The sequence below is a fragment of the Nicotiana tabacum genome, chromosome 16 (genome assembly GCF_000715075.1).
Source record: "Nicotiana tabacum cultivar K326 chromosome 16, ASM71507v2, whole genome shotgun sequence".
NCBI classification, from domain to species: domain Eukaryota; kingdom Viridiplantae; phylum Streptophyta; class Magnoliopsida; order Solanales; family Solanaceae; genus Nicotiana; species Nicotiana tabacum.
Window position 1 is genome coordinate 168,019,517 of NC_134095.1, and position 16,214 is coordinate 168,035,730.

Sequence of the window (16,214 nt, forward strand, 5' to 3'; positions counted from 1 at the left end):
TTATATATATTTAATTAGACAACCTGTCTTAATTCTTTGTTCTCATTAGTGTAGACAAAATAACGGTGCTATACAATTGAAAATATCAAGAAAAAATTATACTATATACACAATATACATGGCCTACACCAATGAAATATCATGTGATTTGCTCCTTTTTTTTTTTTTTTGCCTTTTTGCCTAGTTAATATAGAAGTAAAGAAAAACTCAATAGGAACACTGATATAATTTAATATTCACTAAATTCAAAACTATTTATCGCATTAAATTTTTTAAAGTTTGCATTATTTTATTTCTATTAACTTTTTTTTGTTAAGTTACATATTTACCCCAATAGTTAGGTAGTGGAAAATGACAAAACCTATAGAACAACAACAACAACTCAGTAGAATTCCACTAGAGGGGTCCGAGGAGGATAAAGTTTACGCAGACCTTACCTCTACCCGAGGGTAAAAGTTATTTCCGGAAAACCTTCGGCTCATTACACGAGACAATAATATCCGAAAAGAACAAAATAATTAAAAAATCTATAGAACAAATTGAAAAGTAAAAAGTATAAGTGACGAAAAGTTTTTAAACTTTGTAGTCACTTCATTGTCATTTTTTGTACTTTAAAATAGTAATATTCCCTCTCCTCTGGAATAGAAACCAACATCAGAATAGTACAGCAGTGAGAAAGGGATGACGATTAATTACCAAGACAAGAAATTAGAAAAAAACAAAATTAATTAAGTGAAACCAACTCCAAAAAAGCCATCAAAATCGTGATGGAATGGATATGATTTCTTTACCTCTAATTAAAGATTCCGAGTTCAACCTTTGAGAATGAAAAAAATTTAGTAGGGATCACGTTCTTCTTTAATGAAGGGATCACCAAGGGGGTCAAAATATAAAAAAATTAGAAGTCAACGTGTATTAATGCATAACGTATGCATTAAAAAAAATTACCTAGTTAGACAAGTACTTAATTTTTTGACGAAGGGATGTCGGTTGACATCCCTAACCGATATCTCTCGAATACATTTGGCTCTGCCACTTTGCTTTAAATGACACAATCTGTATTAGGTGGGACCTAAAAAAGTATATCGGATACCAAATGAAAAAAAGGAAAAACTGTACTGTATAGCCGTTTTCAAAAAATAATAGTCGGCAAAATACATATTTTTTGTATATTGATGTATAATATGTATATATACAATCAGTATATATTAACTAGCAGATGTGATTATTTTTTACTAATCGGTTAAATATAAACGGCGCATTTGCATCTATACCCGCTTTTTGGGTCACGTTTTAACTTATACCCGCTTTGCAAAAAAAATTGCAAGCGTACCCACTTTTCGCGTAACTTCAGGCATACCGGCCTGAAGTAGCAAAGGGAATCGTGCAAACTTCAGCATTCTAGTAAACGGGCCTAAAGTAACAAATTGTTGAACAAAGTGTTTGCTGAAGTTTTTGTTTGTAATTGTTGAACTTAAGCATTCTAGTAGCTAGAGTTTTTTTTCTCTATTTGCTGAAGTTTTTGTTTGTAATTGCTGAACTTAAGCATTCTAGTAGCTGAAGTTTTGTTCTCTATTTGCTGAACTTCAGCAGAAGTTTTGTTCTATATTTGCTGAACTTCAGCACGTTTTAGCTGCACAACCCATGCTCTCAAGATACGTCAACAATCTTACCATAAGTTGAATATGAGGACAAAATCGTGAAGTACTCCGAAAACTCAACACATGTTTGTGAGGATTTCCCCATAAAACCATCAGATATGAATGAACTTCATATGATTTCAAGTAATATAATCTAATATATAGTTAAAAATCACATTGAAATTCTAATCTATAGTTATATATAAACTTCCAAATTTGGACTGAAACTAAATCATCAAGCTCAGGTGAAAACTGTAACCTATGAACTGAAGTTTCATAGCAGTACCAACAGCAGCAGAAGAAAAGAAGAAGAAAACAAAGGAGTAGAAGGAGGAGGAGAAAGAGAGCTGAAGTTATTTAAAAAATGAATACAAAATTAAAACTTTTAAAAAAATTGAATATAGGTTAAATGCGCCCGTGCAATTTTTACAATATAAACTTGCCAAGAAAATAAAACAATAGCTAACTCCTATATAGTCCCCTACCATGCTTTTCTCCCTAAGCCTTCCATTCAATTAAACAGTCCAAAAATTTCCCCCAACTAAAAAAACCCACCAAATTCTATCTTCAAAAAATCAACCAGAAGAAGAAAGCAAATAAGCTCTGGAGGCTTCATAATAATTTCAGTAAGCTCTTTTTTTTCTTCCATATTTACATATTTTATCATTTTCTGCCAAAAATATACCCAGAAAACAGTGAGTTTTGCTCTGTTTTTCAGTTCTATGTATCTGAATTTCATTCATTTTTTTTATTATGTTTTCTTGAAGGAGAAATGCAGAGGATAAAAATGGGATTTTTGATGAGAATTCTAGTGTTTTTTTGTTGGATGATATTAACAAAAGCAGAGTACATGAAATACAAAGATCCAAACAAGCCATTAGGCAGAAGAATCAAAGATTTAATGAGCAGAATGACTTTGGAGGAAAAAATTGGCCAAATGATACAAATTGATCGTACAGTTGCTACTCCTGAGGCCATGAAGAAGTATTATATAGGTAAATGCGACGGAACCCGCTAACTTTAAATTCTGAATCTGCCACTATAAATAGTAGTGCCCATATTTCAATTTTTTTTTGTCCTGTAAGTTTACTTATATACACAGTATAATTTTTCGATGAAGGGAATTCAGTTGAACCCCTAAAGCGAATGTGGCTTTATCAGTGACTATATAAAGAACATAATTCGCCGCTGATTTTGGTAAAGTTGTCTCCGTATGATCTAAGGTCATATGTTTGAGTCGAGTAATCAGCCACGAATGCTTGCATTAGGGTAGACTGTCTACATCATACCTCCTTGGGATGCGGTCTTTCTCCGGACCCTACATGAATGCGTGATGCTTCGTGCATCGGACTGCCCTTTTTTTACATAATTCATTGCTGATTCTAAATTCTTAATTCGCCCCTTAGGATGCGATCCTTCCCTGTACCCTGCGTGAATGCGGGATGCTTCGTGCACCACTAATTTCTTGACTACCCTTTTTTTAGAATTTATTGCTGATTATAAATCCTGAATCCGTCACTGTGAACATTAAGTGTCCATTTTTCAACATTTTATTGTGTGAGTTGTCGTATATGTGTGAACTTAATTTGATTTCTTGGTAATTTTTGATGAGCAGGGAGTGTATTGAGTGGAGGAGGAAGTGTGCCAAAGAAAGAAGCATCAGCAGAAAATTGGATTGATATGATAAATGGTTTTCAAAAGGGTTCATTATCAACTCGTCTTGGGATTCCGATGATTTATGGGATTGATGCAGTTCATGGCAACAATAATGTTTATAAAGCTACCATTTTTCCTCACAATGTTGGTCTTGGAGTAACCAGGTAACTTGAGACAATATACTTTATGTCAAATTTTTTAAACCATTTGGTGTTCAGTATTCATTGGTCCGACCAATTCAGATTCTGCGCTGCGTATGACCCATTAAAGGACGAGCGCCCCCTACCAAGAACTTTTTTTTAGAGTTTCATCCCTGACACCTCTAAAAGGAAGCCTTGGAGCAATGGTAAAGTTATTTTCGTGTGACCTATAGGTCACGGGTTCGAGACGTGGAAGTCAGGGGCGGATTTATGGGGCAGAAGGGGGTTCACGAACCCCCTACGCCGAAAAATTACACAGTATATATAAATTAAAATCTATTTTTTTATCTCTATCTATTATTTTTTGAACCCCCTTGACATAGCCCAAAAGCATAGATTAGTGGCCAAGGGGTTCAAAACCTTTGTAAAGTTATCGGTTCAATTTCCACTAGCCATAATTTTTTTAAAACTTTTTTTCTCTTTTAAACCCCCTTAGCGGAAATCTTGCCTCCGCCACTGATGAGTTGGTTGTCTACATCACATCTCTTGGGATGCGACGCTTCCTTGCATGAACGCGAAATGCCTTGTGAACCGGATTGTCCTTCTATCCCGACACCTCTAATTAGGGGTGGAAAAATTCCATAATGACAATATACTTTATGTCAGTTTTTTTTATGTTTGTAATAAGCTACCTTTGGATTAACCTTTCTTGAGATAGTTCATCACTTTTTTGATTGCTTTGTTGAGTTTTTCAATCTTGGATATACTTTCTTTTGATTAATAGGGATCCTCAATTGATCAAGAAGATTGGAGCTGCAACTGCATTAGAAGCTAGAGCAACTGGAATTCCTTATGTTTTTGCACCTTGTCTTGCGGTAATGCATATTTATAAGATCAGGTCACTTATTGTAAGTAGATTTTTAATAAACATTAATTAGTAACTTGGTAATGATAAGTTACCTACCATCATAGGTTAAGGTACACTTATGTAAAATATTCTTACATTATCAGTGTACAAAGACAGCCCGATGCATGAAGCATCTCGCGTTCACGCAAGGTTCGGGAAAGGGCCGCACCCCAAGGAGATGTAATGTATATAGCATACTCTGATGCAAGCATCAATGACTGGTTATACGGCTTGAACGTGTGACCTATAGGTCACACGGAGACTCCAAGTATTATATTATTAGTGTATATAACGTAAATCTTTTTATATATTAATTTAAATTTTTATCAGATTTGCAGAGATCCAAGATGGGGTAGATGTTATGAGAGCTATAGTGAAGATCCAAACATTGTTAGGGCAATGAGTGAGATGGTTCCTGGTTTACAAGGAGATGTTCCTTCTAATGGTAGATTAGGAGTCCCTTTTGTTGCTAACAAGTAAGTTTTTCTCCTTTCGGATTTAATTTATATTCACTGATAATATACTGAAACTTTTCTATTACAACCTCTCTATAGCAGTCACGTCTGTTTCGATAGGTTTTTGATGTTATTGTGAAGTGTTGTTATAGAGACATCTATTATAACATAACATAATAGATCGAATTCCGAAAAAAACTTACTTTTATAGTGAATTGTTGTTATATAAGAATGTTGTTATAGAGATATTTGACTGTATTAGTACAATTTAACCTATCGTAAGCGCACATAATTAAGTGTACTTTTTTAGACTAATGACTAGCTATTCTATAAGTTCTTGATCTATCTTTGTTTAATGTTGAAATTATATGTCATTAAAGAACACAAAAAGAACTAGTTCACTTTTGGTCATGTAGTGTCTACCCCTTCCGTTCCGGTGAACTTATTTTCTTTTTGGTCCGTTCCAAAAAGAATAACCCCTTTCTAAATTTGAAAACAATTTAGCTTAAACTTTCAATTCTACCCTTAATGAGAAGCTTTTATAACCACACAAATATTCTGGCCCCCATTTTGACTTGTTTATGACCACAAATTCAAAAAACTTTTATTTTTTCTTAAACTCCGTATCCAATCAAACAGATTTACATAAATTGTAACCGAGGGAGTACTATTTAATTATTAAATTTACCTTAGCAAAAAATGATTTATTGAGTTTATAAATCGTGATGTTGATTTCAGAAAGATATTTTGGCCTAACTCACATGGATTATCATAAGTCATAATCTTGAATTCAATCATATTCTGAAACTCACATGCATATATTGATAGCTAAGACGCGCTTTTTCTTTGACTTAAATGGATTTCTTGTCTTTATTTTTTCTTTGGTTGAAAGAGGTGGAGATTTTGTCAGTTTGATTTGATATCTTAGGATTTGGCAACATGCAAGAATAACCTTTTTTTCTATACAATAAAAAAAAAGTTCCAAAATAGTTAAAGTTGACTATATGAATAATAATTAATCATATTTTTTTATATTTATATTGTAAAAATTTATTATAAATTAACTAGTTTTACATTGGTTATCAGTCTACTCAACTCTCCAACTCTCATTTATTTAAATTCAGTACTGACAATGTGAGCAACCGATGGGCGGATTTAAGAATAACCCTTTTCTTTAACAAAAATAAATTCCTTTAGCGATTATTGTTTAAAGAATTAACCTAAATAATTGTTCAACTAGTCGCTTAAACTAAAAGAAAAAGAGCCCGGCGAATTTTTATACTAATGTGTGTGTGTAATTTTTATATAATAGTGTATAATTAGTGCGCAATTTATTTATACTAACTAAAAAAATAAATAATAAATTTAATTAATCATTTGTGTGAAGAAAAGTTGGAAAAAGTGGCATAATTGATTTTTAAGTTGGCATGTGATTTGGAGTTATTTGGTAGGATACAGAATTTTTGTGATCCATGTGATAATTTTAAAAAGCCAATAAGAAAAAGACAAGAATTGAAATAAAACAAGGTACAGCATTTTATTTTGGTCCCGTTGAGGATTAAAGTCTATCATTTGAATTATGACACAAAACAAAAGCATCTTTCTCGTATGGGATTTTGTAGCATGCCAATGGACCTACCAACATGGACCACCTTTTCCACTTATTAGAAACCAACAAAAAAGAAAAACAAAAACAAGGTAAAAATAATAATTAAATATTCAACCTTAAACAATTTAATTTGGTGACGTGTTATATCAAAAGCACAAGATTTCTACCTAATACATTATTCTTCAATTTTACATAAATATATATAATATAAATAAATAATATATAATGTATATAATTGATGTTAGAAAGTAAACAATTATTTAGTTGTAGGATGTGGGTGTGGTGTGGGTATGGTGTTTTTCAAGTGTTTTTTATGACATGACGTGTTGCACGGTGAACAGAGGCAGACACCTATGTGTATCCTTGATCGAACCCCGTAAATTTCAGTAGAAATATTGTATAGGTATATGTGTATATGTATATGTATATGCAGATGAATTTCACGTATAGACACTAAACTTTACCTGCTTCAAAAGTAAAATCACGACAGTATATTTTGTCACTTTATAGTTATTAAACTTTAACTATTAAAACAGTAAAGTCACAAAAATTTACTCACTATATATAGATATACATTCACTTTGATGGTTTATTTGTAGTACAAGGGATAAAGTCTAATAATTTTACTGTTATAATGGATAAAGTTCAGTTAATTTAACGTGACTGTATAACAGTAAATAAAATTCACTTACTTTGATGCGACAAGAGATAATTTTTTAACTTTTCTTTTATAATGGATAAAGTTCGTCAACCATACGTGAAATTACAAAGATAGGAGGTAATATGCCTTCTCCAAAGTTTAAGTGTAGAAATTCTGACTATGTCATGTTTAGGGGCGAAGTTATGTGTGGCCAACAGGGGCGGATGCACCTTTAGCGAAGCAGTGTCACGCGACACCGCTTCGTTGGAAATTTTTACCAAGTATATGTATTAAGACTGTCAGAAAACGGATAAATAGAAAAAAATGACATTATTTAACAAAAAAACGTCTCTTGATGGGTTGGTTATGTGCTTGATTTTGCGCTAAGAGGTCAAAGGTTCAAACCTCAACTAGTACATTTTTTTGTAAATATTTGAGAGAGCCGGCACTTATAAAAATTGCTGCGTACGACACCCTTCTCCGAAAGATTGTATTGTGTATAGGTTAAATGTTGCTTGTTATTAATCAAATTATAGGTAAAATGTTACTTGTTATTAATCAAATTATATATGTTGAATATATACTACCACCTTGCTCTGATGCTAAGCAACCTCCACTTCCAACCAAGAGGTTGTAAGTTCGAGTCTCCCCAAGAGCAAGGTGGGAAGTTCTTGGAGGGAAGGATGCCGGGGGTCTATTTGGAAACAACCTCTCTACCTCAGGGTAGGGGTAAGGTCTGCGTACACACTACCCTCCCTAGACCCCACTAAGTGGGATTATACTGGGTTGTTGTTGTGGTTGTTTGTTGTTGAATATCCTTGCATAGTTCACTGGCGAAGAGTTTTGAACACCTTTGGTTTTTGTTGAATATCCAACATTATATATGTTGAATATCCTCGCATAGTTCGTTGACTCACTATTGGTTTTTGTACAGGCAAAAGGTGGCTGCTTGTGCCAAGCATTATGTAGGTGATGGTGGGACAGTAAAAGGCATAAATGAGAACAACACAATAATTGATAGACATGGTTTGCTTAGTATCCATATGGCAGGTTACTATAATTCAATTATCAAGGGTGTTGCTACTGTTATGGTTTCTTATTCAAGTTGGAATGGTCTCAGAATGCATGGTAATAGAGAAATGGTCACTGGTTTTCTTAAAGGCACACTTCGTTTCAGAGTAAATTCCCCAATTCTCTCTTCAAATTTTGGCTTTGTAGTGTTCAATAGATAGGTTCAAGCCGTGGAGCCAGCCTCTTGCAGAAATGCAGGGTAACACTGCGTACAATAGACCCTTATGGTCCGGCCCTTCCCCGGACCCCACGCATAGCGGGAGCTTAGTGCACCGGGATGCCCTTAGTGTTCAATCGATACCATTTATTTTGTTTGAATCCTCCAAAAATATTGTTGCACTTGCGTCAGATCCTCCGAAAATGTATTTAGTTTGAAGGATTCGATTCGGTGCAATAATATTTTTGGAGAATCTGAGCAACATTATAGTGCTCAGTAGATGTAGTCTATATTGCTCAAATCCTCCAAAAATATTATAGCACTTACGTCAGATCGTCTGAAAAAGTATTTAGTTGGAAGGATTTGACTCGTTGCGGTAATATTTTTGGAGGATCTGAGCAACATTGTAGTGCTCAGTAGATGCAATCTATGTTGCTCGGATCCTCGAAAGATGTTGTCGCACTTGAGTCGGATCCTCCAAATTTTTTGGAGAATCTGACATAGGTGCTTTGACGGATCTGACATGGGTACAACGATATTTTTGAAGGATTCGAGCAACATATGATGCAACAGGACGGGGATTTCAAACTAATATTGTGAATGTTATGGAATTTGTTTCAGGGCTTTGTTATTTCAGATTGGGCAGGAATTGACAAGCTTACTTATCCTTGGCATGCAAACTATACATATTCCATTCTTGAAGGTGTCAATGCTGGCATTGACATGGTTAGTTACTAATCATCAATTTATTTAAAAAATGCAAGGTCATTTTCCTCTTTTCATTACATAATTTGTGCTATAATGTTCGAATCAAAACATATATTTATGATTGTTTAAATTCTGGATCTGCCTCATACTGTCACGTGATTCTAGAACCTCAAGAATGTGTTTCGACTCGATTTACATGACCTATAAAGAGCTAATTATTGCTCTTTCCTTGTTGTATATTGCAGGTAATGTTGCCTTACAACACAACAGAGTTCATTGATGGTCTAACCTATTTAGTGAAGAACAACTTTGTTTCAATGAGCCGAATCGACGATGCAGTTAAGAGAATTCTTAGAGTGAAGTTTCAAATGGGACTTTTTGAGAACCCTCTAGCTGATTATAGTATGGTGAAATATCTAGGTAGCGCGGTGAGTTCAACGTTTAGAGATAAACGAAATAACAAGTTACTATAAAATTAGAAAAAAATGATATCTTGATTCAACTTGTTGTGTTACAATATTGCAGGAGCATAGAGAATTGGCTAGAGAAGCAGTGAGAAGATCACTTGTTTTATTAAAGAATGGTGCAAATGCAGATGAACCAGTTTTACCACTTCCAAAGAAGGCATCAAGTATATTAGTTGCAGGAATCCATGCTAATAATATGGGCTATCAATGTGGTGGATGGACTATTACATGGCAAGGACTAAGTGGAAATACAACAATTGGTACATTTCTTTATCCCTCAACTTATTACCTTGTCTGCTCAAACAATGTTTCGATTCTCGATTCTAGTATTAAGCGAAAGGTTACGCCTAAAGTTTCTGTATTATGGGCCAATCCTACTCTACTAGCACTAATAAGCAGCATATGGGAAGAAGCATTACACCTAGGAATCAACAACACGAAAACTTTGTTCTAAGTCAGCCCTTTCCTTTGCGGGATTGGGACTAAAAGAATGGTTGGGACAACAAACGTTCATCTCGTTCATCCTTTGGACGCTTGTAAAGAGTCCTATTAAATCCAAGAATTATAGGCCTGCCTTTCATCCACACCAGAATAAATAGAGTTTTCCGGAAAAAACCTACTAGTAGAGGAAAACCTCTTAGGGATAAGAGATATAGGGCTAAAGAGAGAGCCAAAAAATGATCTTTTGTATATAATCTTGCATAATCTCGAAAGTTATCAGTTTCGGTACGTAGACCACTCCCACCCTCTCCCAAAAAAGAGAGAAGTTCGATGCACGAAGCATTTATGTTCATGCCCGATTTGAGGAAAGGCCGCATCCCATTGGGTTGCAATAAAGGCAGCCTTCCTTGACACAAGCTTTCAGTAAGTGGTTGACGACTCGAACCCATGATCTATAGTCACACGGTTCCCCTACTAAAAAAGAAAAAATGAAAAACTTGGAATATCAATCTTTTTTTAACCATAAGTGTTATATGTCCGAGTTTGAGTTGGACGGGTCCGACTACGACCCATTGCTTAACCTATTTTGACTCTACTGCAGTTTTCAAAATTTATTGAACAAGTCCATAACTCTATTGTGCACTAATCAATTAGTCACTTTTTTTTTTACTAGGTACTACAATCCTCTCAGCCATAGAGAATACAGTTGATCCAGAAACAAAAGTTGTGTTCAAGGAAAATCCAGATGCTGAATTCATCAAGCCCAACAACTTCTCCTACGCCATTGTCGTGGTGGGCGAGACACCATACGCGGAAGGCTCTGGTGACACCCTAAACTTAACAATCCCCGCACCTGGTCCGGACACCATGACCACGGTTTGTGCCACGGTGAAATGCGTGGTCGTGCTCCTCACGGGCCGGCCAGTCGTGATTCAACCATACCTAGCTCAAGTAGATGCACTTGTTGCAGCTTGGTTACCAGGAACAGAAGGGCAAGGTGTAGCTGATGTCTTATTTGGTGACTATGGTTTCACTGGTAAACTTGCTAGGACTTGGTTCAAGACTGTTGATCAACTCCCTATGAATGTTGGTGATTCACATTATGACCCTCTTTTCCCTTTTGGATTTGGACTGACCACAGAACCAACCAAGGCCTACTAATGAAACAACAGTTTTCACACACACACGCGCACAACAAGAAGTCCAAACATACACAGCTATATGTTACCTCTTTATGATTTGAGTTTAGCAAAGATTACATATGTAACAGAGGCAATGTCAGAAACTTTGACAATTAGAGTCATGGAAATGAAATTTTTTGTTTTGTCTCAATGTGTTATCTCCGCAGCTGGGGTTTGTTGGACTTTAAGCCATTGGGCTTTAAAGACTAGAAGTGTGAATTGGGAAATGGTGGGAAATAAAATGGAGGAAAATGAAAATTTTGGATAATTTGAATCAAGTGAGCTTTGTCAAATGAACTTTGTCCCTCATTGGTGAGGGACAACTACACTTGTGTGTATATATATAGGATCACTTCTTAGAGCTCTTAAAAGAAGTTGAAGAGAATGAAGTCTCGCGCCGTCGTTGTCGCTCGGCTTGGATTTGGAGTTGGATTTGGAAAATGATCGATGAGATTAATTTTTTGACAAAGTTTATTTAATTAATTATTTAAGAATTAATTAAGGGCCAGTCAGATAATTAACTGAAATCCAAAATGCTGAACGTTGGTTTTCCCTTTTGAACAAACACCTCTTCCTTTCAAATATCTGTTCACATTCGATCGATGAGATTAATTTTTTGACAAAGTTTATTTGATTAATTATTTAAGAATTAATTAAGGGCCAGTGAGTTAATTAACGGAATTAACTGAAATCCAAAATGTTGAACGTTGGTTTTCCCTTTTGAATAGACACCTCTTCCTTTCAAATATTTGTTCACACTATGAACAAATATCACACCTCTTCCGACAATTGCCTATAAATTTCCAAGGCATGGCTTCATTTTCACACACTGAAAAATACAGAACTTCCTTCTGAAAATCCTGCATTCTACTTCGCAGTTTCTCTTTCAAATTCGTAAGTGTGATTTTGCTCTGTTCTTTGAGTTCGTTGGTATCCTGCAGTTTGTATTGCCACTGTTACAGGAAGGCTTATTTTGTTTCATCATGGGAGGATTTAATCCATTACCTTGACAACTTGTGAGGGGGTTAAAATTCCTTAAGGACGCACAAGGAAATTGTGGACTCGGAATATTTCTTATAGTTTACTTATTTTTTTACAGTTTCTTCTAATAGTTTTTTTCTAATTTCTGTTTTAACACAGTAGCGACCACAAGGTTTACCAATTACATGACCCTTGATAGAAGGGTGTGATGATCGAGGATTAGAGTAGAAGGCTAGTACGTAGTCGAACGTTTTTCTTTTCTTTATCGGGTAATATTAGTGCTAGTATGGTATCCGTCTTATTCGTAGATTGCTATCACCACATATTGTTGATTGCTATCTTTCGCTTCGGTTTTCTTAATATCTTACTGTTGTTACTATTTTTTGCCACTGTTTTTTATTTATTTTCTATTTAGCCGAGGGGTCTATCGGAAACAACCCCTTTGCACTCCTAAGGTAGGGGTACTGCGTACACATTACCCTTTCGAGACCCTACTTGTGAAAATTTATTGGATTTATTATTGTTGTTGTCTCTATATGTAATCTTAAAGAATACAATCAAATAAGGGGAGCTACAGTGGCTGAAGAGTGATCAGTTGAATAACCTTCGCTGGAAAATTATACTATATATATATAGGTCAAATATTACTTTTTTACATATATATTAAATCTTGAACGCCCTTGATGCAATTGAGAGGGGTAGCCTAGAGGCAAATGGTGTTCAAAGCGATAAGGTTGCGCATACATTATTCTCCACAGATCCCACTTGTATGATTACACTGATTTTTTTTGTTGATATAGAATAAAAAATAAACATATTGTACAAGTGACTTGATATCGATGCTAGTGGGAGGTAACAAATACTACCGGATAGTCAAGGTATGCGCGCGTAAACGTGTCCTAACACCACTATTATAAAAATGATTTTCATGGTGCTCTATGTTTTCTCAAGTATTTCATCTTTGTCTATCTTTGGTTTGAGATTATCAGATTTGAACGCTTTGTAGGTTTAAGGCAGAGCTATTTTTGTTGATTCTCTTCAAAATACTAAATACATACACTTGTTTGACCAAACAATATAGACTTTCAGTTAAACTATTAAGTTTTATGTAACGAGGGGTTAAAGTTAGTAATAATATGAGTTATGACTATAAATAAATGGAATTTGCGGGACCCATCTATGCTGACCTATTGATATTGCAAAAAAAAAAAAAAGAAATAGTAAAGGATTTAACAATCGTCGCTGGTTGTACATGCGACCTATATGTTTGCACAGGGGTATCACGGTAAATAATCAAAAAAGACCTACTATGAGCTCGTTTGGACATAAGAATTTTTTCACTTTTTTCGATTTTTTTTTTCACTTTTTTCCGAAATTAGTATTTGACCATATAATTTCCAATTTTCACTTGAAGATGAATTCTGGAATTTTTCGAAAATTTGAAAAACTCCAAAAAGTTATTTTTCAAAATATTCACTCAGATCACTCACAAAACTTCAAAAACAACCCAAAATTATATTCATGTCCAAACACAACTATAATTTTCAAATATCATTTTTACTTGAAATTTTTTTTCACTTATTTGAAATTTTACGATTCTTGCGTCCAAACCCCCACTATATGTTTGCACGGGGATATGACTGTAAATAATCAAAAAGGGAGGTATGACTGCAAATAAATGAACATCAATCCTGACCTATTGATATTGCAAGTAGGGGTGTTCATAAAAATCCGAAAAACCGATCAAAAAATTAATACTTTTTGGTTTGGTTTGGTTTTGGTTTTGAAATTTAAAAATCGATCAAATTTGATTTGGTTTTGATTTTAAAAAAAAAAAAAAAACCGAACCAAACCGAATATAGGAGTAACTATTTTAAATTCATTATTACACCTATATATATGTATACTTTTATACAAAGTTTCAAAAATTTTATAGTATATGTTAATCGTTCGCACTTTTAGTACAGTTCTTTACCTTTACATTCTAGTTTGATTGGTAGTTTTCTTTTGTTAAGTGTAAGAATCTATTCATGTTAAAAATAATATATTTTTAATTGAGTTCTTAAATTATTCATCACTATTTGATTCAATTATCATCAATATATCTTGGTAAATAATAGATTTCTCAAAGGGCAATTGATTTGATAGTGTTACGTTAAAAATGTGGTCGCCGAAATATGTGTTTGGTAGTGTATGTCTTATATTTAAGAAAAAACCGACAAATAACCGGAAAAATCCAAAAACGACATAAACCGAATCGAGAAAAAATCGACTTAATTGGTTTGGTTTGGTTCTAATATTTGAAAAACCGACTTACTTGGTTTGGTTTCTTTTTAGGGAAAAACCGATCCAAACCAAATCATGAACACCCCTAATTGCAAGAAAAGGATTAAAAAAATAATTAAATCGTAGGGCCGTGTATACAATATGCGTGCTATATATTTGCGCAGGGGCTGAAAATAATCAAAATTGAAGGGTTGTTTTTACTGGAAATTGATGACTATTTGTGATGTGGAAAATTTAAAATCCGTGCAACTACACAGAGTGTCTTTTTTTTTTTTTTTTTGGTAATGAAAGACATACATTAATAATTAAGCAATTACAAATATGGACAAGTCTCGGCGATATGGTGCCTGCTTTGTCTCTTTCAAAAGAAGATACAACAAAAGAAGGCGGATAATAAAACAAGTTTAAATCCCCAAAAACATCAGAGCTGCTCCCTTTCTTAGCCAGCTTGTCTGCTAGTTCATTTGCCTCCCTAAAGATGTGCTTCAGCGATGGATCCTCCATCTCCTGTAATAGTGTCACGACCCAATTTAGGATCATGACCGGCGCTTAGGAGCAAGTGCCCCCAAGTAAGCCTCATCGATATTTTTCAGAAAATCGGACAGAGTTTCTTCTATTTTAGGACTATCCAAAAATTTAACTTGTCTCATAATTTAACAACAGAACCAACCTATATCAACCAAAATATCTCATAATCTTCATCAACTAATCAAACAGTTTTTCACCACTATTAATCAATAATTTGCAATACAAAAATCTTAAATTCATCTCCAAAATACTATAAGAGAATCTAATACTAGTCATGGGTCTAACAACGAATGAATACTCATGACACTAATAAAAATGACTATGGAGCGACTCTAAGAGTTCAAAAGGAAAAGACGATAACAAATAAATAAACTCTTCGCCCACGCGAACAAATGCGGGGCTCACCAGGAACTATCAACTCGTATACTCTAATTAACGGAATCCTCACATGCGTCTATTGCTGCCTCTGAAAAAAAATAATAGTGGGGAGTGAGTCGCTAGCCCAGTGAGTAATAATACTTAACCACAACCGTTTTTAATAGGGACAAGTCAGAAAACATGTTTGTATAATAATCACAAAATTAAATGCCCTTTTTAAAACGGTAATAACAATCAGTCTCATCATGTATTTCCTGGAACAAAATCAATTTAATAATTTAGTAATAAACTCTGTAAATACCGTGTCATAGCAAATCTTTATATTGGGAGGCTTCTAGAAAAGGATCATGTAATCTGTATCACTGTGGGGACCCCTTCGCAAAAGGAGTCAAATATAACTATAGGTCCCTACTCGAGAGAAAAACTGTAACTGTATGCTACCTTCCCACTAGCGATGGCTATAATTGTACTCGATAATCAGTAAATACAAGGTGCACCAGGTCTAACGAACCCGTCGTTAGCTACGGAATCCTTCAAAGTCTCCTCCTATTTATACTTTTTTCTTGTAACCAGTAAATATTCATAAAAAAGCATTTTCAAAATATCAAAGGGCATATCAATTCTTATCAAATCATGTAAATCCATTTCGGTAATGGTAACCATATCTCAAGTAACAGTAAAATATGTCTAGTAACAGTGAGAACATTTTAAATAACGGTAAACATCTCCAGTAAAATTTTCAGTACCATATCAAGTAAAGGACTTGTTGTGAGCACGTGATTTTTGCCTCGCAAGAACTACTCCAAAAGAAATCACAAATAATTTTTCTTTGCATGCAATTTTTGAATTTTCGTGACATTTCGTCTGTGCATGTGCATTTTATTCTAATTAAGGAAAAATACAGAGAAATAGTAATATAGGTACATGTGCATTTAGGAATTAATGTTGCATTTTTACAATTAATTAATC

The 16,214-nt window shown here is 34.3% G+C and overlaps 1 protein-coding gene across 1 annotated transcript; it reads left to right on the forward strand.

Moving 5' to 3' along the window:
* The first annotated feature begins 2,104 nt into the window (after positions 1–2,104).
* On the forward strand, positions 2,105–11,223 carry LOC107785592 (uncharacterized). The gene is made up of 10 exons (XM_016606934.2): positions 2,105–2,266; positions 2,408–2,635; positions 3,256–3,460; positions 4,221–4,311; positions 4,674–4,819; positions 7,982–8,225; positions 8,897–9,001; positions 9,229–9,411; positions 9,509–9,710; positions 10,565–11,223. The coding sequence occupies exons 2-10, from the start codon at positions 2,413–2,415 to the stop codon at positions 11,050–11,052; spliced, it is 1,887 nt and encodes a 628-aa protein (XP_016462420.2). The 5' UTR covers positions 2,105–2,266; positions 2,408–2,412; the 3' UTR covers positions 11,053–11,223.
* The last annotated feature ends 4,991 nt before the right edge of the window (positions 11,224–16,214 follow it).

Excerpts from the sequence above, each read along its gene's own strand:
- LOC107785592 (XM_016606934.2), top strand. The coding sequence starts at position 2,413 with ATGCAGAGGATAAAAATGGGATTTTTGATGAGAATTCTAGTGTTTTTT. Across the intron at positions 3,461-4,220 it reads GTTGGTCTTGGAGTAACCAG|GGATCCTCAATTGATCAAGA; the intron begins GTAACTTGAGAC and ends TTTGATTAATAG. Across the intron at positions 9,711-10,564 it reads AAGTGGAAATACAACAATTG|GTACTACAATCCTCTCAGCC; the intron begins GTACATTTCTTT and ends TTTTTTTACTAG.